General features: G+C 35.2%; 2 protein-coding genes across 2 annotated transcripts; both read left to right on the top strand.

Moving 5' to 3' along the window:
- The first annotated feature begins 49 nt into the window (after positions 1-49).
- On the top strand, positions 50-13,648 carry LOC113102525 (cell cycle and apoptosis regulator protein 2-like). Its single transcript, XM_026265820.1, has 17 exons — positions 50-147; positions 523-608; positions 693-807; positions 2,374-2,624; positions 3,651-3,800; positions 3,876-4,086; positions 4,166-4,258; positions 5,665-5,828; positions 6,608-6,734; positions 6,831-6,959; positions 8,288-8,425; positions 9,446-9,673; positions 9,756-9,902; positions 11,119-11,227; positions 11,305-11,493; positions 12,296-12,468; positions 12,571-13,648. Exons 2-17 carry the CDS (start codon positions 523-525, stop codon positions 12,610-12,612), a joined length of 2,352 nt encoding a protein of 783 aa, XP_026121605.1. The 5' UTR covers positions 50-147; the 3' UTR covers positions 12,613-13,648.
- Positions 13,649-17,298: 3,650 nt separating this feature from the next.
- Positions 17,299-22,933, top strand: LOC113102528 (caspase-3-like). Its single transcript, XM_026265823.1, has 4 exons — positions 17,299-17,500; positions 17,981-18,144; positions 22,186-22,318; positions 22,416-22,933. Exons 1-4 carry the CDS (start codon positions 17,320-17,322, stop codon positions 22,658-22,660), a joined length of 723 nt encoding a protein of 240 aa, XP_026121608.1. The 5' UTR covers positions 17,299-17,319; the 3' UTR covers positions 22,661-22,933.
- Positions 22,934-27,386: the final 4,453 nt, after the last annotated feature.

The following is a 27,386-nucleotide window of genomic DNA, read 5'->3' as shown; positions in this document are numbered from 1 at the left end:
GTGTATTTATAACCAAACGCAGTTTAAGGCGTTTCACCTGCAGTTACGCTGACTGGCCGCTTGGTGCCGCTGTTGTGAAACGCCCTGACAGAAGACAAACAAAAGCACTAACGTGGAGGAAAAACAGACACCGAACGCAAAATCCAGGTGAGTTTCACCTTTAAAACGCCGATGCACATTAACAAACACCTCTGTTAATAGATAAGTCCTAAATAATTATCGCTGGACACGGGGAAGCTGCATTAAACTGCCGTTCCTGTAAAGCTGCTGATGCACTATGAGGAAGTGAATATCACACATGCTGCTGTTGACCTACACAACAAGCAGACGAATCATTTCACATATTTCATTCGTGCATTTCTATTGTGTATACACGTATGTCCCAAAGCACTCAATATACTTTCTCTTGCATGCAAAAGAGAAAAGAAAATCTGATATGGAGACATATGTTATGGGAGTCTGTGCATTGTGCATAAAGAGACACTTTTTGTTTTAGTATTGTGTGAATGATTGTGTGTTCAGATGAGGCAGCGGGTGTTCACCGGGGTGGTCACACAGATGCAGGAGCATCATGGGATTGTGGATCAGGAGGTTCATTTCCCAGTGAGGTCTGTATGTTTGCTTTATTCTGTATGAATCAGTCATAACCTGTGTCAGCTTGATGTGAGGTATGTTTGTGGTTTGTGTTGCAGTGTTGTAGTGGGCCGTGTGCCTCTGGTGGGTGAGAAAGTGTTGGTGAAAGCGGTCCAGGACCCCCTGAAGCCCATCAGCTGGACGGCACAGAAAGTTCAGACACTGAACGGACAGGTGGGGAGAAATGTTATTAGAAATGCACAGCATTTGCATGAGCAATGCTTGAAAAACATGCTTTTAATACAGTACAATGAGAATAATCATTTTGTTTAGGTGTACTGTGATTAATGCATTTTCCTTAATTCTGGACTTGATGTTCACCCTTATAACTGCTTTTCTATTTTAAAGCACAGAAATATAAAATTTCCACTAAAAAACACTACCTGTCATATGTTTGGGCTCTGAAACTTTGTTAAAAGACATCTCTTCTGCTCACCAAGGGTGCATTTATTTTTTCAAAAATGCAGTTATATTTTGAAATATTATTACAATTTAAAATAACTAGTTTCTATGTGAATGTATATTAAAGTTAGGGCTGGGCAAGTTAACGCGTTTACGCATTAATTGATTATTGCTGATAATTATTTTATCGCATGTTAATGCAGTTTTTTTATTATTATGAAAATCCGTTGCTCAATAGCTGGATTTCTATCACCCTGCTTTTATGCACATTTGAAAGTATTGCATCAGAATTGTGTGATGGAAACGCTGAATTTAGAATAAAAATGTCTTAATTCGCTTGCTTGGTGGTTTTTGACTTGTTTTGCGAAGAGGGTTAACGTGAATAATGGGAGATGGAAATGCATTTTGCGATAAATTCCTCCAAGCGCATCAAAAAAGTAATGTGACTTTGTGTTATTATAAGTTAAGATTTACAAGAAATGTTTTAACTGCTACTATGTAAAAGGAACACTGCTGTAAAAAAGCACCTTATTTGTTTAAAGCGTTTGCAAACCAAATGTTATTGCACTTTCATTCATATAGCAGTACTTTTAAATAAAAAAGTGCACAATACACTACTTTTGAATGCATTATTAGTTTTGTGCCTGATACAATTAATTGCAGACAATAATGCGATTAATCGCGATTAAAAAATGTAATCGTTGCCTAGCACTAATTAAAATATAATTTATTTCTGTGATGCTCCGCTGTATTTTCAGCATCATTGCTCCAGTCTTCAGTGTCACATGATCTTCAGAAAGCAGAATAATATACTGTTTCGCTGCTTAATAAGAAACATTTTTTTATCAATGTTATAAAAACAGTTATGCTGCTTCATTGTTTTATTTTTATTTTTATGGAAATCGATTTGCTTTTTTTTCAGGATTCTTTGATGAACAAAAACATTTTTGATGTCTTTACTGTTACTTTTAATCAATGCATGCTTGCTGAATATGTACATGAAATTGTGCACATACTATTTTATGAATTATTTATAATATTAACAGTGGCAAACAATGCATATCTTTAACAGTGAAAGGTTAATTTTGCCTTAAAATTAAATTTAGATTTATTAACATTTATATCAACAACCATTATTTGTTCTGTGGAAGTATGAGTCTCTATCATGTTACAATTTGTAATCTACAGTGACAAACAAATGTAAACGTTTGGTTTCAAGATGCATGTAAAGATTCTGTATAATCAATGACATGCGAGTGTTATGAAGGAGTGTATAATGTTATTTTTTATGCTTGATCTTCAGAAGCTTTGTCTCTTTCTCTGCTTTCGTTCTGTCAGCCCTTCAAATCTCCTCCTCCGCTGCTGCCCTCCATGTCATCGAATCTGAAGCCTGGCATTTTAGGGACCAAACCACAACCTCTGCTGAAATCTCCCAAAATACCACCGCTGATTCCCAGCATGCAGCCAAACCCTGGTATGATGCAGATGTCCCATCACCAGCAGATGTCCTGGAGTGGTCCGTTTGACGGTTGGGCGGGAGGACGGAAGAGACACGCTGAGGTCATGGGAGGACGTAGAGGTGGACGCTGGTGAGGCACACATTCAGTGAATACTGTGCTCAGTACACTGCATGCTTTAAATAAAACTATCCAGTATGCAATGATTAAATGCTTTTAAACAGCCTACATTGACCACACTACATTGCAATCTAATTGGGCTCCAAATCTCAGGTTGTAAACAAATAGGTACTAAATTGAAAGTTTTAGTTTCTTCAACGAACCCACGAGTTGCATCCAGTTACATCATTAGCAAAGAAACGACAATCTTGCATTTTTAGTTTAATTTTGCATTGAATTTTTAGCAGTCTGATTAAATCAAAGTCAAAGTTGTCAAAATTGAGGTTGACGATGCATCTGTACAGAACAGAAGCAGAACAGAAAACGAAACAGAAAGAGCTTTATCGCCAAGTGTATTTGCATATACGAGGAATTTGTTTTGGTGACAGAAGCGTCCAGTGCACGGAGACAACAACAACACAGATAATAAATGGAAGATAGACTGGCTGGGACTTTTCTTGTGCATTATCATCCCTTATACTAGAAATGTAAGCTTAAGTTGAGTGCATTGCATTGTTGGATGCATTATGCTCATCAAGGATGCATTAATTTGATTAAAAAAATGTAAATATAATTACAAATTAAAAATGCAGTTTTCTATTTAAATATATTGCGAAATGCAATTTATTCCTGTGATGCACAGCTGTATTTTCAGCATCATTCCTCCAGTCTTCAGTGTCACATGATCTTCAGAAATCATTCTAACATACTGCTTTACTGCTCAAGAAACATCACTATTATCGATGTTAAAAATAGTTCATATTTTTGTGGAAACTGTGATGCATTTTATTTTTCAGGATTCATGATTTATGATGCATTTATTTGAAATAGAAATCTTTTGCAACATTATAAATGCCTCTACCATCACTTATTATTATAATATAGTATTGATTTGTTTCAAAATGTTTCGCTCGCTTCGTTCTGTTGTTTTTGTGTGACCGTGCTTGAAGACTGTCCTGATTTTAACACGTCCTTGTTGCTCTTTGTGGCGTGACTCAGGGAGGACGGCGGCGGAGGGCCGTGGGGAGGAGACGCCATGCACCAAAAACGAAAAAGATGGAGGCCTGCCTCAGAGGAGGAAGCGCCCAAAAAGAGCAGCTCCGTATCCACACACAGCGCTCCTTTATTCTCCAGTTTCTCCAGGGACACGTGAGTCGTTCAGAAACAACATGAGATGCTCTAATGAAACATAAGCTTATTGTCATTTCCTCTTGGTTTTTTCAGCCAGGCCTGTGATTATCTGGAGCTTCAGCGGCGGTACCCAAACCTCCACCTGTCCTCCAACCTCTTCCACCTCCAGCTGTCCTGGAGCCAGAGTTTCCCGCTCGAGCATCCTCTTCCTCTGAGAGGACCGTGTCACTTTCACGTGGGATCAAACCAGCCGGAGAGAGAAGCAGATGTTTGCGAGTCCACAGATGATGCTTTCTCTGTTAGGGTACACGCACCGCTCTCTTGACCGATCATGTGACCACGCAAGGCGCAGATTCTCAGGAATGGTTGTGTTCTCTCCGCAGGTTCTGCTGTTTTCTGTGCCGGGTCTTGAGGACTTGTACTCACAGTGTTGTAACCTCTCAAAGGAGGCCGTACATCCCACTGCACTTCTCAAAGTAAGAACATCTCTGAAATCACAAGCTCTTCAAAATAAAAGTTCGGAATAGCGATGCAATAGATATTTGAAAACCTTTGAGCATCGACGTGAAAAGTTACACAGGTATACATTTTGAATTCTTTGGTCCACAGACTTAAGGTTGGTCTCTTTTTAAAGCAGACACTCGGCAGATTATTGTAAAACTGAAAAAAGTTATAAAGATTATATAACAAATATGTTATGGAAGTTTAAGTTTATGAAAATATAATAATTTAAATGTATATTTTGTATAAAATATATATTGTACAAAACATGTTTTACTATAAAAGTGCAAGAAAATCAAAACCAAAATGAATAAGTTATGTTCCAAATTTGAGGTTGATATCTCAAAAAATGAGCTTTCAGTGACGTTTTGTTTGGGCGCAGTACCAAGCTTTTCCACTAGATGACCATCAAACCTCATTAGTAACCATTTAAGGGTGCCTTCATTTCCAAAAATGGTTCGAGTGACCAGAAACATGTTTTTCCATGCTTCTCTCAATATTTATGAAGTAGACATCACAGTCAGAAGTATTAAGGGTTAGTATGGTAGTACTTGAATTCAATTCAACCTCAAAAAACACATAAAAGGCATGCTACCATTGCGTTATAGTAATGCATCAAAAAAGGATAATCTATTGTTTTTTCTACATAATTAAAAATACTTTTAGACCTTTTTTTCCTCAAAAAATACAATGGATGTTACCTTTTGAAAACTCCATGAAAATTAATAAAGATTTTTACAGATTTTTACAGATTTTTCATGATTTCGTCTGTGCATCACTATTTCAAAGTAAAGGTCAGAACGCACTCTCTGACTCTGATGGGTACTCTTCTTGCATATTAATAAATTACAGTTTCTCTGTAAATATCTCTAAAATCAGTCACCAAATATCAAAACAACAGTCTTTAAGCTTTCCAATGATATATGGTTTGTCAAGATTACTTTAGGTTCAGACTAAGATGTTACTGTTTAAAACATGTAATGGCAAGTGTGCCCATTTAACATTTTAAAGAACCTTTTAATAATCTAAATAAACGCTTTCTACTGTAAATAATCTTTTTTGCGATCAAAAGTTTCCATGGATGTCTCTTGTCTTACTGGAAATGTTGCACGTAATTCTAAAGACACATAATATTCATAATCGGCAAGTCGACTGCTTTTCGGCTGATGTTTTCTTTTCGGCTGTTCGGGGGAAATAATATTAAAGGGCACCTATTATCTCCTTTTTTCACAATATGCAACACAAGTCCCCAGAATGTGACTGTGATGTTTCAGCTCAAAATGCCATTTTGAGTAGAAGCCAAAACATGCTGCTTTCGTGCATGTGTATTTAAATGAGTGTTCTGTATAATTGTGTCCCTGGCTCTTTCTCTGTGTTGTAGTTTGTGATGGTGGACAGTGGAGGTGAACTGCGGCTTCCGGGGGGTCACTGGTCACCTAAAGCGGACGGAGCGCATCCAGCGAAGGACAGTTCGACGCTGGTCAACACTGCGGTCCGCTGCATAAAGGATCAAACCGCTCTGGACCTGTCAGCCTGCACACAGTGGTCTCTAGATTTGGTTTTTCATTTCAGTTTAATGCAGTTGAGATTTATTGGTCTGCCAAAGCGGGTTGAATTGGTATTGTTTATGTACAGAAGGTCTATAAGTAACAACAATAAGAAGAAAAACATAGATGTAAAGCATAAATTATTTATTTGTAAGTTCCCTAAATAAACGATTTATAGTTTAAATGCATTTTTAATACACTACTATTCATAATTTTGGGATCCATAAGTTTTTTTTTTACTTCTATTCAGCAAGGATGTATTCAATTGATCAAAAGTGATAGTAAATATATGTATAATGTAACAAACATTTCTGTTTCAAGTCAATGCTGTTCTTTTGAACTTTCTATTAATCAAAGAATCCTGAAAAAATAAATGTATCGCAGTTTCCACAAAAATATTAACCATTTCCAACATTGATGATAATCAGAAATGCTTTTGAGAAGCAAATCATCATATTAGCATGATTTCTGGAGTATTGATGCTAAAAATACAACTTTGATCACAGAAATAAATTATATTTTAACAGATATTCACATAGAAAACAGTTATTTTAAAATTTTAATAATATTTCACAATATTCCAGTTTTTTCTGTATTTGTGAACAAACAAATGTATCATTGGTGAGCAACAGAGACTTCTTTAATTAACTTGCCGACCTCAAACATAATCCCAAATTTTAGTCTTATGTTTTAATTAAGTAAACATAAGAAATACCTCACTTTTTGTCTTTTATATATTCATTAATAATTTGCATGCATGTCTTTCTGTCTCTAAAGGCACAAGATGGCAGAGCTGAGATATCTTTTCGGAGATAAAATAGAGACCGTTGTGGTGCTGTTACCAGATGTGTGGAATCTAGTTCCAACAGAAGAAGACTGGGCAAAATTACGACAAAAAACGCTGGTACAGACTTAGCAATGACCTCAGAGTCATCCGAAATATGCTTAGAATCATATCAGAGATGTCTTCTAACTTGTCTGTATCTTTCCTGTCATCCAGGATGGTGATTTGTCACTTCCAGAAGCTCCGTCCGTGGTTTTTCACCCCTCGGCTGGACTCAATCTGTCTGTCGTGTCTCTGTCTTCACTGCTGGAGCCCCAGACGCCTCAGACACGGGACAGCTGTGAGGTAAAACGGTTAACAATGCATTGTCAGAGGGAGTCATTTGGGCTGTAGTCATTTGGAGATAAGGCTAGGTAAATCTAGTTGTCATCTGCTGTGATAGGCAATTTGGTTCTTTCTCATTATTTGACTCAGTGGGAGCATATACAGGTAAACAAGAGCGGTGCAAGCATAGAGCCTTGTGGGACCCCGCATGTCATGGACGTCTACTAAGACTCATGCTCTCCTAGACTCACATAATAACCTCTCCCTTCTAAGTATGACCTGAACCATTTGAGTACCATCCCAGAAAGCCAGACCCAGTCTTCCCGTCTCTGTAGATGTATGTTACGATAGACCGTGTCAGACACAGCACTGATATTTTGCCAGAATCCGAATTTAAGCGAATATAATTTTTTTTATCTTAATGAATGCTGTGTCTGTGCTGTGATGTGCTCGGAAACCAGATTGAAATTGTCCAGGTGTCCATTTGAGTTTAAGTAGTTGTCGAGCTGATTAAAAACTACCTTTTCAGTAAACTTGCCTATAAAAGGGAGATTTGATATTGGTCTATACTTGCTCCATTTGCTGTCTGAGAGCACTTCAATGGGAGTCTGATTTGGAGGGTTTGTTAATCTCTCAACAGTAGTAAAAAGAGTGTTGTTTAAGTTTCATTTCATTTTGTTTATAGGGTTTGAGAAGAAACTCTATCTAGCTGTGGATAGTTCCACATTGAAAGCATGAAGGCTGTCTTTACAGATGCTATAGTGAATTTCAAGTTTCGTCTTCCTCCACATCTGCTCAGTTTTTCAGCGTTTTCTTGTCATTTTCTGAGCTACTGCTGATTTTCTCCCAAGGTGGTTTTTTTGTCTGCTAGTCTTCTTACTGACTTTCACAGGAGCTATATCATCAATAACATTCTTAACTTTTGAGTTACAGGAATCAAGGAGAAGATCAACAGAGTCTGCAGAAATGCTTGGTGTTTAAGATATAGCCTCCATGAAAAACAGAGACAGGTCTAGATTCAGTGTTAGCAGAGATCAATATTTCAAAGAAAGTAAAGAAGTGATCAGACAGTGCTACGTCTATAATAACAATGGATGAAATGTTTAGACTTCTAATGATGTGTGTGGGTCCATGCACATGCTGAATCTGGTCAAAAGTGTTTAAAACAGTTATAATTCCTATTGTAGTTTTGATTTCTGCATTATCTGTGTGAATATCAAAAATCCCCTGCAATAGCAAAACAGTCAAACTTCACTGATAACAGTTCTGTGAACTCTTCAATACGTGATGTAGTTAGCATTGTTAAGGTGCACTGTTGTCTTCGCTGACGTCTCTCTTGCTGGTATCAGGTGAGTTTGATGGCGGAGATGTTCAGCGAGATGCTCCAGAGGGATTTTGGGCTTCAGCTGTATCAGTGTCTGTGCCGTCTGCCTCAGGACCCCAGTGTCCCGCTGACCGGCGTCAAAGAGGACAGCAGCGCACCCATGGTACACTAGACTGCACACCTGTGGTATTTTAGGATCACTGAGATACTGTTATAGTTTTAATAATAGTGTAAATTAGTTTTGATTTGAATGTTTTGTTTTCTTTTAAATTTTAAAGTTGTATTTGTTTTTTTTTTGTTAAATATTAATATATTTCTATAGTTTTTTTTATTTCATTTGTAGTTGTTTTAGTACATCACGTAAATGTTGTCTTGAAACTAGCTGAAATAAAATAATTTCAAGGTTTTTATTTTATTTCATTTAAAGTTGTACATTTTTTATTATAATAACTATAATAATCCTGCTGCACACACAATTCTATTTTATATATATATATATATATATATATATATATATATATATATATATATATACACACGCACACACACACACACACACAAACACACACACACAAAGTACACACACATTAGTATGTAAACAAAAACTTTTATTTTGGATGTGATTAATCACGATTAATTATTTGCAAGCCCTAATTCTATTATAGTTTTACTAATATTTTGGAATTGTTTTTGCTTTTATATTTCCTGTTTTTAATTTAATTTAAAGTTTTAGTAATTTTGCTGTGTGCGTGTTCTAACATGTTAATATATAGTTTTTTACAAATTATTTTTTCAGTTTTAGTTATTTTACCATATCAAGTCAAATTAAATAAAAATTAGAAATATTGCCTGGTGCAACTAGCTGAAATAAAGAAGCATTCAATTTTAAATTTTGGTTTAATTAAATAAGTTTTTGAAACAACACTGATGGACATCTGGATGTGCAAAGGGAAAGAATACTCCTAAACAATATGTAATAAGCTTTTACATTTTTTTTTACATTGTGGAATTTTAAATGAAGTTCACTTTCAGTGTCAGACAAGGATCCTTTCACAAAAACAATTCTAAACAAAATTAAATGGTCTGCTGTTCCTTTAAGGATTTAACCTCTGAATGTAAATCACCTCTGTTATGATTGGCTGATTACTAAATAGATATTTTTTACACTGTTTTCTCTGTAAAGGAGGATGAGCCCAAAAAATCTGACAAACAGATGGGAAAAAAGAAAGGATTGATCGATGCGAAGAAGAGGAAACCCAAAGAGAAGGATGAGGAGAGAGAGACGGAATACAAGGCACACGTGGACGAAACTGAAAAACAATCTGAGCATCTAAAAGAGAGTAAAAGTCAAAGTTTAGGAGGAGACGGGCAGAGCAGCAGCGCCTCAGACACTCAGCCGTCAAAAGATAGCGTAAGAAATCAGATTTCTGCTTGTGTCTCAGCCACACGTCTCGTGTCTTCTCCTCTAAACGTGTCTGTTTGTGTGCTTGAAGGAACGTCCTCTGGGCTGGACGGCTCAACTTCCTCGTAAAGTGCTTCTGTCCTGGGTGTTCTTTGACCGTCAGCTGACAGGAAGTCTTCGAGAGCAAGACCTGATCAACATCCTGCTGTCTCTCGGCCTGTTTCTCAGTCCTGCTCAGGTTTTGTTTCTTAGAATTCTGCAGAATAAATAAAATTGTTATTGTAATTAATATTGTTATTAATACTTAATAAATCCTTTTTTATTTGACAGAAAATAGTTTTATTGAAATGGTAGTATATTTCTGTATCAATTTGTTTATTTTTAATTCTCGTTTACTAGAATTTAAATAAAAAAATAAAATGTTATATTTTAAAATGATATAAAACATTATATTTCTTGCTGTATCTTATTAGCATAATTTAATGTTTGTTTTTATTTTACAGTACAGCAGTAGTATTGGAAAAGTAGTATATTTCTTTATTGATTTAATTGATAACACTTTACAGTAAGGTTCATTAGTTAAATACTTCTACAGCATTTATTAATTTTAGTTCATGTTAATTACAACATTTACTAATGCATTATTAAAATCAAAAGTTGTGCTTTTTAACATTAATGCACTGTCAATTTACATGAACTAACCATAAAAAATTAGTATTATTATTGTCATTGCTATAATAGTGCATTTAGTGAAAAATGTGATTAAGTTTTATAAATAAATAAAATATTTTGAATAATGATAATAAATAATTTAATAATAATAATATAATAATTATTGTTTTGTTTTTTGTGTACCCATACTGAATTAGAAAAAAAAATGGTTTTCTTTCTTTTTATCAGTTAATCAATAAAATATCTCAATCTAGTTAAAATTGTATAGTGAAATATTTGTAATTTAGGCATGTTAGAGTATTATATTCAGTGTTCAAACCTATAAACCAAACCAACCAGCTCAGAGACGAACCAGGAACATTGATTCAAAATGAAAATTAGTAGAAATTTGTAAAAGATAAGAAGACCGTGCACTTGCATATCACAGTCGAATAAAAAAAATACGGTAAAAATATAAATCACACAGCAAAAAAAAATAATTTTACCTATTATCTTCTGAAATCAATTTATAAACTTAAAAAAGCTAAATTACCTATATTAAATCTTTTAAGTCCTAACCCTATTGACACATTTTTTATTTATTTTAAGCATAAACCCACTTCATTTTGGTATATCTCAAGTAATTTTGCTTCTCAAGTTAATGTATCTTGATTTAAGAATGTTTAGAAATTCGTACTGAAAAACTGAAGAACACAATTATTTGATGTGTATTGACGTGCATTCTTCAATTATATGTAAAAACAGTGTATTTTAAGTCTGTCTGATGTCCCATCTCTCCTCAGGCGCAGGATCTGGTCAGGAAGGCTGCGGTCGGTGGGCTTTGCCTCTACAGAAATCTGTGCAGTCGCTGGTCAGACGCTGATCAGACAGACAGCAGCGCCAGTGCTGAGGGTGAGTCATGCAATCTGATAAAGTGTGTAAACACGTTTGTCCATAGCATTATGAAAATACCAGTGTGTTCCTCTCAGGAAATAAAGCCATGTTGCCCGGCCAGTCATGCAAAGAGGGAGCATCTGCACATCGCACCGCTAACACAGATCTGGTGAACTACAGAGGGAATGTCATTAACTTACCAAACCTACTGCAGACGCTGGAGAGCAGCAAAGCGGCCCAACGGGAACTAGAGAAGTGTGTCAGCGCACTACAAGCCAGACTCGGTGAGACCGTGATGCTTTAGACGCATAGTTAAGCCAGATTTGCTGAAAATGTCCTCACCTGTCAGATGAAGGTGAGTTTGTTTCTTCATCAAGTTTTGGAGAAATGTAGCATTGCATCAGTGTCTCACCAAAGGATGCTCTGCAGTGAATGGGTGCCGTCAGAATGAGAGTCCAAACAGATGATAAAAACATCACAAGAAGACATTTCTCACTAAAAACTGTTGATTCTGGCCAAAAAAAACAAACTATTTCCTCAATCCATAATATTGCTTTTTACAGTAAAAAAACTAATAATCTGGTCTGAATCAAGAGTGAAATGTAGATCAAGCACCGTACAGCTCTAAACAAATATGTGGGTGGATTTTGATGTGAAGGATTATGGACTCAAATTTTGGTTGGAAGCAACATTTTTAAAGTCAAAAGCATCTTAATGATGAATTTGTTTCTTACAAACATGTATATTTTGGCTTCACCAGTCATTATCTGTTGGACTGGAGTGGTGTGGATTATTGTGATGTTTTTATCAGCTGTTTGGACTCTCATTCTGACGGCACCCATTCACTGCAGAGCATCCATTGGTGAAACACTGATGCAATGCTACATTTCTACAAATCTGATGAAGAAACAACTCTGCATCTTCAGTACATTTTCAGCAAATGTTCATTTTTGGGGGGTGAACTGTTCCTTTAAACCTCTCCTGGCGTGATGCTGTATTTCTGCCATTACATTCCAGTATCATGTGATGCACAAGATTTTATGCATGCATTTGAATGCGTGTCCGGTGTTTGTACATGTGATGCAGAGGCAGCAGAAGCGAGGAAGGCGTCTAATGAATCAGAGCAGGGCCATCAGAACGAGCTGAAGAGGAAACTGGAGAAATCCGAGACACTTAACAAAACATACGAGAAGACTCTGAGAGAAAACAGCAGCCAGATGATCTCTGTCATTGAGAAGATGCAGAAGATGGTCGAACAGGTGTTTTATATGAATTTTAGAAATGGCATTTTAATGGATTTGTGTTTTAATGCATTATTTTTTGTCATATCTTTATTAATATAGTATGTGTTTACTGTTTAGACATCAGCCCTCACAAATGCAGGGAAGGATGAGAAGGCGTAGAGACACAGACGCTCTTCAGATGGTGATGCAACAGCGTTTGGACCGAGGAGAGTAAAAGAAACCTGCAAAAGAAAACATTTTTGTTAGCTTTTAAAAATGTTCTTTTTTTTGGCCGGCTGAATAAATGTTTTCATGCACATAGATATGAAAAGAACTGCATTTGTGGACATTTGTAAATGTTTTTATTGATAAATAGGTTTTGCTGGCTTATTTTAGAATGCATAAGCATTCATATGAAACTATGTAATGTGCTTAATATGGTAAGGAAACGTTGTGCTTTATTTATTTAGTTTTATTGAATTTGATTTGGTTATTCAATTCTGGCAGCTAGAAAAAGTGATCCTTCCACACAACTGACAATTTCATAAACAGAGATGCAGATCTGCAAACCTGTTCATAGCCCGGTATAATGAAACTCTAATTCTTTTTTAATGTGAATTTGAAACAGAGTGTTTTAATTAAAAGACAGGTGTCTGGTCAGGTTTCAAAGGTTGGAAATAAGCATGAAACCGGTTTTGTTTTTCTCTTTTTGACGAATTGGATTTGATTGAATTTCTGTTTTGCTCTTGTGTACTAAAGCATTTCCTTACTGTTAGCAACCGTCCACCGCCATAAATACTCTTACGTGTTGGTACGAGGATAGTCTAGTGTTTAGTCTAGACTAAAGTATAGTGAACGTTCAGTTATTTTGGAAATACTGGCTGAATTCTCCCTTTCAATTGCAAACAGTAAGATAACGACTTATCAAAAATGTTTTTGTCTTTTTCTCAGGGACCATTAATATTTTCTAATAGCCTGTTTCTGAACCATTGCATGTTTAACCGTCTTCCAAAAGAATTAAGTGACTGAGTAAAGTAGAAAACATTTCTCATGCAATATAGTTTTTCTTTTCTTTTGGTCAGTTTTTTTTTTTAATCCACAAAACTACATTTTGTTCAGAGATTTGGCCAGTGAATCTCCAATCATGTATGAAAATGTATTTGGCATTCGTTTTCTGAGGAGCAGCCCCAACAGAAATAAAACAGCTCAAAAAATATTCATAGCTCAATCGTTTTTTTGGACCTTAGAATTTCTAATTTTTATTTAATTTATTTTTGAGTTTCATTGTGTGTTTTGACCTTGCGAATTTTCTCATCTTAAAGTGCAGATGTGTGTACGAATGCAAGTAAGATATTAATTTCAGTGTAAACCGCTTCATTGATTTTATGAGAGTGCTTGGACTGTTTGCTAACTCTAATATCTAGAACTGAAGTAAAAAGAGGGTAATTTTGCATAGTTGATAGATTAAACTATTATGCTACTGCTACCCATCGCCCATTATAGATCAACTAACAATCTATAAAAGGTGCAAAATGCATTTACTTGCACATATTTGAGAATCAAGATTTTTTATGATATAGTTAACACGTCTGGGAATATTTTGAGTAAAAAGGGAAAATAATAATAAAACATAAGGCTATATCTGTTATACAGTGCTATTGTGGCTGCTGTGTGTCACATGACAAGCATTGACACAATACAAAATTATTTGTCAGTTAAACGAAACCTGATGCAACATTCATTTGAGTTTAAATAGTTATATCTTACTTCTAGAGATTGCAGTGATAAATGATATGGTGAAAAATGACTGCATGAATAATACTGAAAGCAGGGCTGTAGTGCCGGACTCTCGGACTTGGTCATTAGAAATTGGATTTCTACCTGTTAGATAGTGTTTTATTAACGTCTGCATCTACATAGAAATAAAGAAATACTAATTAATGTTGTACAGTGTGACAAATTAGGCTGTTTTTACGTGTGCATGCCCAGTAGCGCCAAACAACCGCATGCATGCATCATATCCCGAGGTTTGCATGTGTGTGTGTGTGTGTGTGTGTGTGCAACCCGTTTTCTCCAACAGTTGTTAAAAATGTATTGAATGTCTTCTCACCAAATAAATACAATCATGAATTTAAATTTGTACGGAGCCCCTAAAGGGTCTTAGTGGTGGAAAAAAATCTGAGTTGTCTTACTAAATTCAAAATCAATCCGTGTGAAATCAGTGTTGCAGCAGCATTTTAACTGAAACACCATTTCTGGGAAACACTTATGTTATGATAATCCAGTTCCTGTGCTGACTGAATGTGAAGCTAGTTACTGTGATGTATTCATACTTTGCCCGTACTGTACTTGTTACTGTAAGAGCTCTGTACTTCTGCAAGTGCTCATATGATGTGAGTTGACAGCTAGTCCCGACATGCAGGATTTCAACATGGCCTGTTGGTCACAAACACTAATGCCTGGTTTCATTTAACTGTGATGACTATAGCCGCGTTTCCACCGCAGGAACTTTACCCAGGAACTAGGGACTTGGTCCGGTACTTGGTGTGTTTCCACCGCAGGAACCAGGAACTAAATAAAAGTTCCGGGTAAAAAAATGCCCCCCAGAAAGTCCCTGCTGGCGAGGTGGTACTTTTTTAAAGTTCAGGAACTTTCGGGGGCGGGACTTTGGCGCTAAACATTCTGATTGGTTGAGTTCACGCAGCATTGGTTGAGTTCAACCACCATTTATTCGGATCAACATTTTCAAAATATTACTGTTATTGTGTCATGAAATGTAATTTTAAAAGTATTTCAGGCGAGAATGTAGTTGTTTGAAACTCAAATCTGTTGTTTATTTATAAAGACAGCGCCTATTTAAAAATGTGTTTCGCCGATCTCGTAGACGGTGAGCTCCACTCGATCAGCGGGAGCTCAGTCCTCATGTGTCCGCAGAGAGCAGCCTCTCCTGGGATAGACTTTCTGATATGTGCCGCTGGCTCTGATGTGTCTTTAGTGGTTAAACATAAAATATAATTCAGCTGCGGGGTAAATCTAACAGGTTTTCTTTGGTCTGTATTCAATTTATCTATATGTTAAAATGAAAATAAAAAGGCAAGTCTATATAATATTTCTTTCATTGTAATGGCTGTATATAACGTTACACTTATCCCTGAACTAAGTACATTTCTACAGCTGTTATTATGTTTAAATGAAAATGAAAGGAGGCAGTGGTATTTTATATCCTATTTCGTTTTATTGTAAATATACTGAGGGGAAAATTGCAGTAGCCAAAGCAATCTGAGTTCACGCAGCATTGGTTGAGTTCAACCACCATTTATTCGGATAATTTTCAAATATTACTGTTATTGTGTCATGAAATGTAATTTTAAAAGTATTTCAGGCGAGAAGTAGTTGTTTAAAACTCAAATCTATGGTTTATTTATAAAGATCATGCCTATTTAAAAAATGTGTTTCGCCGATCTCGTAGACGGTGAGCTCCACTCGATCAGCGGGAGCTCAGTCCTCATGTATCCGCAGAGAGCAGCCTCTCCTGGGATAGACCTTCTGATATGTGCCGCTGGCTCTGATGTGTCTTTAGTGGTTAAACATAACATATAATTCAGCTGCGGGGTAAATCTAACAGGTTTTCTTTGGTCTGTATTCAATTTATCTATATGTTAAAATGAAAATTAAAAAGGCAAATTTATATAATATTTCGTTTCATTGTAATGGCTGCATATACACATTTCCCTGAACTAAGTACATTTCTGCAGCTGTTATTATGCTTAAATGAAAACGAAAGGAGGCAGTGGTATTTGATATCATATTTCGTTTTATTGTAAATATACAGTAAGGAAAATTGCAGTAGCCATGACGACCAGACTGAAGTTATCAAGTACGCTGCTGTTTATAGATTTACCGGGCTTGCGTCGTCGCGGATATCACACTCCTGAGACGAATGCACAAAGTCTGAACCAACTACCGAGGATGCACGTCCAAAATCAGCGTACTTTTTTTATTTATTTTTTTATCAGCTGTACTTTGTATTGAGAAACGCGCGCAGACCTACGTCATCAGTCTATTTGCCTAATCTACCCGGTACTTTACACCGCGGTGGAAACGCAGAAAGCAACAGGTCTGGGGGGAAAAAAGTTCCTGGGAAAAAAAGTTCCTGGTACAAATGTTCCGGGTAATTTCGGTGGAAACGCGGCATATTATTTCTGCTTATGAGATGTTTGGCATGTAACTGCATGGCTTAAATTAGTGTTTAGATTCTTTATACATTTATAATGACTGAAAAAAGGAGTTTGAACATTTTGGCTTCCAATGATGAGACATTTGAAGTCGTTTGAAAATATTACAATAACCTGAACTGGTGAAAATAAGAATGCATAAAATAGAGTAGCATTGTAGTAATTAAAAATTGTAGTTATAACAAAGTTATTAAAGAGACCATAAAGTCATCTTCCACTCTGAGGCGCATGTGAGAAGTGAAGTTCTGGGAAATTTCATTTCTCTGCTTTTTGTCTTTTTTGAAATTTAAAAACTGAAAAGAACTGGTTGCTTACAAACAAGCGGAAAATCCACACTTTATAAAAATATTTCAAATTGCCAAATCCAGTCTAACACATATGTGACAACAACATCATGTTCTTCTTCAGGAGTGGTCTGAACAACAGTTTACACGTTAAAAACTAGCACTTAGAAACTAAAAAAGCTATTGATACAAAGTAAAGCGCACAAAATAAGAAAAGCATATAAGACATGTGATGAGGCTCATAAAAGCTGGACTCACCTGTTATATGACGCTCAGACAGACTCATAAAGTAAGCTCTCCTCATTCACACACAGATCATACTGCATTAGACCAGAGAGAGGTACATCTCCTTTCACAGCAACACGAGAATGAACAACAGAGCGTTGATCGTGTCCATGGAGAACTTCTACTCCGATGCGGATCTAAACAAGAGGAACGGGGTGAAGAGAGACACTAGAAGACTTCACAAAATCCTCTCCAAGCTCGGCTTCTCGGTGCACATCAGAACGGACATCGACACAAATGAGATCTATGAAGCATTTAAAGCAGGTAACAATGTTTAGTCTAATGATTATATACAAAAAATCTATTTCTTTCCAAGCAGAATGCTTTTTTTTCTCTCTCTGGTTTCTTAGAAACACTTTACATGAGGTCATTAATCAGTGCCAAAGTCCTGCTTGTTAATAATGCTGTCATCATTCATTAGCAGCTAGCACAGATTAAACAGTTTACCTCTGGAAAAACACTTGAAAAACTATTTGATTTTAATATGCAAAGAAATTCATGCTTTGATTTAGCTATCGATCAGAAAAAAAAACAAATTAATAAAATAAGCGATTCATATGAGCAATAAAACTTCTTGTCAGTGACTAAAAGTGAGACAAACTGAACATATGATACACAAAATGAATGGAAGAGATTGTGATCTCATGAACAATAGGAACAAATGAGCTCAAAGTGCAGAATCTGTCCATTATATTTAATTACACACCACCACTAACTTTTATTATTTGTGTGTTTCATCCTCAGAGAGTAAGAAGACGGTCAAAGAGTGTTTTGTGGGCGTCATATCTAGTCACGGTGAGGAGGGTGTTGTGTTTGGCGCTGACGGACGACCAGTGAAACTGGCCACGATCTACAGTTACTTCGGAAGCCCGTCAATGGCAGACAAGAGCAAACTCTTCCTCATCCAGGTGCATTTAGTGAAAACTTTCTCACAGACAAAATCCCTTGATCTTTTTACTGCTTGCACACACTCTCAGAAAAAAAAGGTACAAAAGCTGTGACTGGGGCAGTACTTTTCAAAGATACACTTCTGTACCTTTTAGGTACTAATATGTATCTTTAAGGTACCAATAATGTCTTTTTAGGTACAAAAGTGTACCTTTTAAAAAAGGTACCCTCCCCAGTGACAACTTTTGTACCTTAGTTCTGAGAGTGCACTCTTAGAAATAAGTGTTAAATGGGGATCTTTATAGAACCATAGGGTTCTTTACAACTCCAAAGAACCTTTTATGCTAAAAAGGTTCTATAATGACAAGAAAGAACCCTTTTGGCACAAAGGTTCTTTAGGCTACTATTCATTCATATATTACATTATTCTGCAACATTTTGTATTTGTAATTAAATTATAGTTTGTAGTAATAAATAGTTTTAATCATGCTGATTTTTGGAGAAAAACTGAAATGGCACTCTTCATGTTGATTAACTACATAAAATTATTTTCTAACCCCCTTATCTTGAATTTTGTGATATTCACATGCATTCATAAATGCATTTGAATACACCGAATAATGCAGTGAAAGAACGCACTGAAAATGCACATGCGACATGAGCACTAGTATGACTTCATCATGTAACTTTACATTAGCCTAGATGCGTGCTCTTTTTAGGCATGATCTGTTTAGTTTTTGAATATACTTGATACTGTTAAAAGGCACACAAAGTTCACATATCACACATAAACACGCAAAACGTAATTAGATCTACTAAATTATTAATGCCATATACAGCTATGATTCCTGAACTCCGAACTGATTCAAATGATTCGCGATCCCCAAACTGACTCAAATGATTCGCAATCCTGCTCCGAACTCCCGACCTGGTTCAAATGATTCGCGATCCCTAAACTGACTCAAATGATTCGCGAACCCGCTTTGAACTCCCGAACTGACGCAAATCATTCGCGACCCCGCTCCGAACTCCCGAACTGACTCAAATGATTCTCGATCCCCAAACTGACTCAAATGATTCGCAATCCCGCTCCGAACTCCCGACCTGGTTCAAATGATTCGCGATCCCTACACTGACTCAAATGATTCGCAAACCCGCTTTGAACTCCCAAACTGACGCAAATGATTCGCGATCTCGCTCCGATCACCCGAACTGACTCAAATGATTCACGATCCCCAAACTGACTCGAATGATTCGCGATCCTGCATTGAACTCCTGAACTGATTCAAATGATTCGCGATCCCCAAACTGACTCAAATGATTCGCGATCCCGCTTTGAACTCCCAAACTGATTCAAATGATTCGCGATCCCGCTCCGAACTCCCGAACTGACTCAAATGATTCGCGAACCCGCTTTGAACTCCCGAACTGACGCAAATGATTCGCGGTCCCCGAACTGACTCAAATGATTCACGATCCCGCTACGAACATAACCAGGTGAGCAGATCACTCTCTCACTATTTGATTGCTCTAGTTTTTATCCACTCATCATCATCATCCACCAATCAGAACACACGGGAACTCTTTGACCACAGCTGCTGTGCTCCAAAAGCTCTTGCAGCAGCTCAACAGGTGGTCAGATCTCTGAGGTGGTCAGATCACATCAGATTGTGGTTAATCTTGCAGATCATGACTTATATCTACTCTTCTTCTCCCTACAGTTTGGTAATAATAAAGATTCCTCCTTTGAACTCCCACCTCTTCTGTGGGTTTTATTGTTCTGGGTCTGAATTTGTGCTCCTGGGGTCTCAAAAAAGAGACAATTTGAATCTCCAAGGTGAACGTTATGACAACACACTATTAGAAAAAAGGGTTCATTGGGGTTCTATATAGAACCATAGGGTTCTTTACTCAACTCCAAAAACTTTTTTTGCTAAAAAGGTTTTATAATGACAGGAAAGATTCCTTTTGGCACAAAGGTTCAGGCTATTTTTCATTCATATATTACATTATTCTGCAACATTTTGTATTTGTAATTAAATTATAGTTTGTAGTACCGCTAACTTAATATCACATTTTATGATTTTTGGAGAAAAAATTAAATGGCACTCTTCATGTGATATTGATTAACTGCATAAAATGATATAAATATAGGTCAGACGCAAGCTAATGAAGTAATGCTGTACAGAAGCTATTTCTAAGGGTATTTTTTCAAAATCCTTTTGCACATTTTATTTATGTTCAGTTAGCTCTTTCTAGCTCAAGCAAATCCACAAACTAATAAAAGGATCTATTATTTTTTATAAGGTCGTCTGTTGACTACTGTACATAAAACCCCTTCAATATAGTTTTTGTTACCTCAGGGGATGAGGGGAGTCATCAAAAAAAAAATAAAAAAAAAAAAAATAAACAATTTGTTTGCATTTGCGCGAGCATGTTCACGCAGCGTTGTCTCGCGAGTGCAGTGCACGTTTTTGAATTTCGACGGTCGAGAAGAGATTGATCCCCGTCTGCTGATTTAAATTGATGTTCTGACGGAAATATTGTTGTGGTAAGTCAGAGAAATAATTTTTTTAAAGTAATTTACTTTTTATAAGTTTTAAACCCATTAGTAATTAAGTTGTCAATGTTTCTACAGCGTATTTATACTGAAACGTGAAACATTGAATTGGCCCTTACCACTGTGGTAAAAAATGGTCAGTCACATCCCTAATTGTTTGGAAGAAAGTATGCAAGATTCTAAGTTATTTCACAAACAATATGTTTTCCAACTTGCAGGAATCAGTAAAGCCAACTCTGGCTATATTTTTTCATGAAGCTTCAAACCCCCTCCATGCAAAAAGAGCCAGCATCAATATGGAAGGTGTAAACATCATGAGTGCAGAAATGGATGTGATGGAGGCAATGGAGTGCCTCTGCTAGTTATTTCATATTCAGTGTAGAATACCCCAAGCACATCACTAACATGATGAATTTTGTTGAGCAATACCTGTTTAAACTCTCCAGAAGCAAAAAAAAGAAAGAAAAGATAATTACAATTACAAGTAATTACAATTCTTTATGAGTTATATTAATATGAATTTGTAGTTTTGAGGTACTTGATGTTGTACTAACCCTGATGGGAATTTAGATGAATCTGTATATTTGCATGATTTATTAGTGATAGATTAATGTCATTTTATAAAGGACTTATTTTGTAATATGTAGATGTAGGTGAAACTCTAATCTACTTTCAATTATTTATGAGATTTTTTAAATGGTTGGTGTTTTAATGCTGATTTGTACATTTAAAGCCTTGAATATTTGAAATTACAGTAGCATCCTTTCAGTAATAGTAATTATTTTTGTTAATATAAATAAATGACTAGTTCTATGCACTTTGGCTGTGCTTTTTTTCAGTAATCATGGGTGACTTTTATATGTGAATTTCATTTTTACATTTTAGGGTCTTGATGTTTGTCAATTATATGAAATATTTAATATGGAAAGGACAAAATAAATAATGAATGAACCCCTAAAATGTTCCATATAGAACCTTTTTCCTGGTTTTTGAACCTAAAGGGTTCTTTTGATTGAACCCTTAAAAAGGGGTTTTATATAGAAGCTTTTAGGGGTTCCAAATACGTAGCGCCTGATGGAACCTTTTAAGGTTCTATATAGAACCTTTTCTTCGAAGAATATTGATGGCTGTGATTGATATTACATTCCACTTCAGAATTAATTTGAATCTCTTATTATTTTCATCAGAATGGTATGAAACTTGTTCACATTTGTGTTATGTGAACACACAAAACAATTGTGCACATGACTTGTAAAGGCTAAAAATATATCACACTTTACACATGACTCCTATAGGAAATGAAAGCTATGAAAAATATACAGCTTTTTTATTTTTTGGTTTCTCTCCACGTATTGCAAGGCGACTCGCCAAATAAATACATGCATGGATGCTAAACATTGATATTATTTCATAATTTTACCTGTATATTGTTCTTAAAGCTTGAAACTCGTTGCAGATCATATCTGAATGTTTCTGATTAACACAAGTTTCTGGTGTTCAGGCTTGTCGAGGGCACGTGTTGGATGCAGGAGCGGAGGTGGAGACAGATTCTTCATTCTCAGAGGAAGAGGACGGCATGTCTGAGCTCTTCTCTATTCCTAGTGACACAGCAGTCATGTACGCCACATCTCCAGGTGTGACTTATTAACTGCAAAACACTGTTTGCATGGTTTGTGAAGTCACAGACAGTTCAGTTCCTCACTCACATATGTTCGTTCGCTGGTTTTCTAGGTTACGGTGCATTCATGCATCCTCTGGGCTCGGTGTTGATTCAGACCCTCTGTGATTTGCTAGAAGAGGAAGGAGGTCCCGATCTGGAGATCACTAGACTTCTGACTCGACTGAACTACCAGGTGGCCTACAACTTCGAATCCAGGGGGAAACTGTTGGGCGGCAAAAAGCAGATGCCGTGTTTTGTGAGCCGCTTTACCAGAGAGGTTTTCCCGTTCATGAACATCCAGCAGCAGATGACCTGAGCTTGACCTCTGCAGCAGAACCCAAGAGCTCCGGCAGAACAGAGACTGACTGCGAAGAATACGTAGACAAACTGATTTATCTTAACTCTTCTATGACATCTCTCAAAGTATCTGACAGGAGACTGATAATGAATCACGTAAAGTTTGATGTCCAGCAGGAAGTGAGCAGCTGGGAAAGTTGCAGGATGTGATGTGCTCTTTTAGCATTCCACTGATGTTTTTTGTTTTTGGCTAGAGGTACATTATTATGTATATATTCTACTTATGCTTTATATGCACTATTGTTCAAAAGTTTTAGGTCATTAAAATGTTTTATTGCTTTTGAAAGAAGTCTCTTTTGCTCACCAAGGCTGCATTTATTTGATCAAAAATACAATAAAACAGTAATAATATTATTAAACATAATTACTATTTAAATAACTGATTTCAATCAAATGATTTTATTATATTATTATAACCATTCTAATAAACTGATTTGGTGCTCAAAAGATATTCTTATTTCTATCAATGTTGAAAACAGTTGTGCTGCTTAATAATTAATTAATTAATTAATTTTTTGGTGGTGTTGGTATAACATGATAATTTTTCCAGGATTCTTTTGATGAATAGAAAATTCTAAATATTTTTTTTGTAATCTTTTGTAACATAATAAATGTCTTTGTCAATTCAATGTATCCTTGTTAAAAAAAGTATTAGTTTATTTTTAAACAATTTAAGTTTTTATTACAAAAGTTAGACATAGGTTTTTGATAGTCAAACATTCTTAGAATTCTTGAAAGAAGGTTAAAACAAAGTGCAATGACTCGCTGGACAACTGAAAGAGAGAATGAAATCCAGCAACTGTTTAATGTCAAAAAGATCACATTTACCTGAGGTCTGATGCAACTGCAATTTTATTGATGGTTCCAGAGAGAACTAATGTTATTAAAAAAAAGATCACATGCTGTTTGAGTTTAAAATAAAAGTAAAAGAAAGGCTCAGCTGTCCATGACTCAGATAATCATACTTTGCCTCTGTATGTTTACTGTAATTGAAGGTGTTACTGTGTACACATGAGTGAGTGAATTAATGAATGAATGAATGTGAAGTGTCAGCAGATCAAGTCATGCAGGATTTCATCAGTGCACACAGCCTGATCAAGAGCTTGATCAAGGGTTTTTGCTCGGTTGAATGAAAACAGATGACCAGTTTCTATGCTTCATAAGTTAATTGTGTTTTTAGTTATGATAATTGCAATATGATAATTGTATTCTGTCTTAAACTTCTCAGCAGAAATGGACACATACGGACCGCTGTAAAAGTCAAAATGTGTTCAGGTAATATTTTATATTAATATAAAATATAATTTTATATAATTTTATATTTCTTTTGGGGGGGAAACGGTGAAAACCGTTTTTTTTTTTTTTTTTTTTGTACTTGTCTATACAGAAACAAAAATTCACAGAACAAACAACTAGCCCCAGTTTCCTCGTTAATGAGAACAAGTGCGTTACAAAGGGATCTTAAGACAACATCGCCCCCTACTGGCAGAAAGCCTCTACCGCTACTGACCGACACAAGTGTGATATTCAATTCAGCCACTAGAGGGCGGTGTCGTACTACACCAATATTACTCACGATTTAAAAAGATAACTTTGTACATGTAACGTTTTTTTTTCTTGTTTTCCCATAAAAGGAGTAGTTTACTTCCAGAACAAAAAGTGACAGATAATTTAGAAGAAGTGCATGGATATTAATTTTAATTTCGCACACGGTATTCAAAGCTTCAGTTATAACTTAGGCTATATATTTCATAGTTTGATGATATTCTGGATATTCTTTAATTCATATTTTTACAGTAATTTTCGTTCATATCTGACACATTGCATTCTGATACCAGGTTACATAATTGTTACATTATATACATAATCCGGATCTTATATATTTCTTATATGAAATAAATTACTAAAAGTCATTATAACACTTATTTTTCATTATGGTATGACCCAAGAACACATTAATATGCAAATTAGATGCCATGTATAGATGTAAATGGAAATTTCAATTTATAGACATTTTACGCACATATTCCATAAAGTACAGTAGTATATAAAATAATTATGTTATATATATTAAATCTTATATTAAATTAATGATTTATACAACTGTATTTAATAACAACTTTTTTAAACATTATTTTTCAACATTAATAAGCCTATATTCTCATGTATATTTATTTGTAATATGTGAGAACTCTTAATATATAAGCACCATCAATCATTCATTCATTATGTGTACCTTGGGCATGTTGGATATGGAAATGTCTTGATTCTCTGCACACACAGATGGGACACAGTCTATGGTTTGATTAAGAAAAACTCCCCTCGCTGCCAAAAACAAAAGAAATCCAGCAAAACAAAACACAAGGACCAGCTGAGAGTGCATCTGCCGTTCTTTTATTCAGATAAATGCACGAATGCATAAATGTAAATGTAGTTGAGAATCTAACATTAAAATAATTTAAACAAATCTGTTCAAATTCTGTGCTGATGCCTTTAACAATGAAATAAGGAGATCATTTTCTACGCACTTTCCACAACACATCAGAGTATCAGAATTGTAAATGCATGTTTATTATCCTAAATGAGAAGTCACAAAATATGCATAAAAAACGCCTTGGTAACCAAACAAACATTCATATCAGTCATTACACCATCTGCAATTGGTATTTTCTCTGTATATATTCCTATACACAAGTGTAACCTAATGCTAGGTTATTTCTTCCAATAGCTGAGAACTGTAGAACTGGCTGACAGGCTTTATATCATATATTATATCATAAAACTGTAGTTAGTAGGTTACTCATTTTATTTAATCTAATTTGCCTACTTTTTAGATTACTTTAATCAAACTTGTTTTAAACTAAACAAACCATATTCATTTGAAAAAAAAAGCATATACATATTACATTTTTTATATCAACATCATAAAATGCATTAAGCATTACATTACACCAGGGTTTGCCAAACTGGGTTTAATGTAAGAACTGCACTAGGAGTTGATAAAAAGCGAATAATTAACTAAATCTCAAAAAGTACAATACAAATAATAACAGTGTGACCATTAAACGACAACAGACCGACATTTAACATGTATGAAATATTAACTTCCTCAGAGATATTTCAGGTATATGTTGTCTTTTAAGGGGTTTGGGATGACATTAAACACCCAGAGTCTTTCAGGGTTGAAATGGTTTTGTCCAGACTCCCATTATGAATAATTTACTGCCATTGTATGAATAATATCTAATCATGTAATCCATAAAAAGTAACTGTTCTTGGATTATGAGCATGTGCTGTGTAGTAACTGATTGCATAATCACACACACACACACACACACACACACACACATATATATATAAATACATATGAACTTGAACTGTTTGCACGCGCTGTTTGCATCTTCTTCTTCTTGCTTTACGGCAGATCACAGACTTGTAAGTGCATTACTGTCTCTCAAGCGGATCATTGACACTCCTAATTAAGATTGTACATAGAGTGACAATGGTCCATTTGAGAGATAGGTGGTGGTAATGCACTTTTAAGTAAGTAAGAAAAAAAAGAAGATGCCTCAAGGGCTGGCTGACCGATTGTTTTGTCTTTACACATCAGTGTATCGTCACGAGCCGCAGGATTTAATATGGTTTTATTTGTGTATGTTTTATGATTCTCAAAGCCGTGATTCCCATCTACTTACATTATATGACTGAGAGACTGTAACGGTTTGAGTTAAAAACCCCTATTTATTTGCATCAGATCAAGAGTTTTTAAACAGCAAAGAGTCAGGTAAAAACAAAAAGACTAAAATATTAAATACATGATAACTTATGCCATTCAAGAGTCAAAAAATTGAAAATGGTCTTCTGAATCATCCAGAGAGAATTTGCTGTTTCTTAATCTAGGTGTTTCTTAGTAAAAAAAAAAAAAAAAAAAAGATTGGTTAAGTGATGTTTTTTGGTTGTTACTGTAGCTCTTTTGGATGTCATTTGCTGCTCTTTTGCATCACTGAGAAAAGCAGACATATTTTTCTTTCCTTCAGCATTGTGAAAGTCCTGCTGGATACAGCTCTGAATCTGAGTTTGTACCTCAGTAAAGAGTCAGAGATTAACAGCACTTTGTTAAAATACTGCTAAGGTAAATTTTAATGGTTTTATTCAGTCATTTTTTTAATTGTTGAATGTTTCAGTTTATTATACATGCTTTTTTCATTATTAAAACGTAATAATTTAAAAATATGTAAAATAGAATATAGAAAATTGTTAATGTAAAACACAATTGTCAATTGATTAGAGATCCTATTATATTATTAAAATAGAATCCAGGAAAAATTAAATGTAACATTTTTCAATTGATTTTTCAATTTGTCCATTGATCAAGTCAAACCAATTGATGAAAACATTTAATGCACTTTGGGAAAAAATATAATATATAGTGCTGTCAAATGATTAATTGCGATTAATTGCATCCAAAATAAAAGTTTTTGTTTACATAATATATGCGTGTAATGTGTATATTTATTATGTGTATATGTATGTATGTGTATATATATATATATATATATATATATATATATATATATATATATATATATATATATATGCATGCATGCAAATATTTCACAAATATTTGTATATATATTTATATTCATATAATTAAATAGAAATATTATAAATATTAATTAAATATA

This window comes from Carassius auratus, unplaced genomic scaffold, assembly GCF_003368295.1.
Source record: "Carassius auratus strain Wakin unplaced genomic scaffold, ASM336829v1 scaf_tig00217731, whole genome shotgun sequence".
NCBI classification, from domain to species: Eukaryota; Metazoa; Chordata; class Actinopteri; order Cypriniformes; family Cyprinidae; genus Carassius; species Carassius auratus.
Note: the sequence above shows the minus strand (reverse complement) of the source record. Positions and strands in the feature narration are given on the sequence as shown.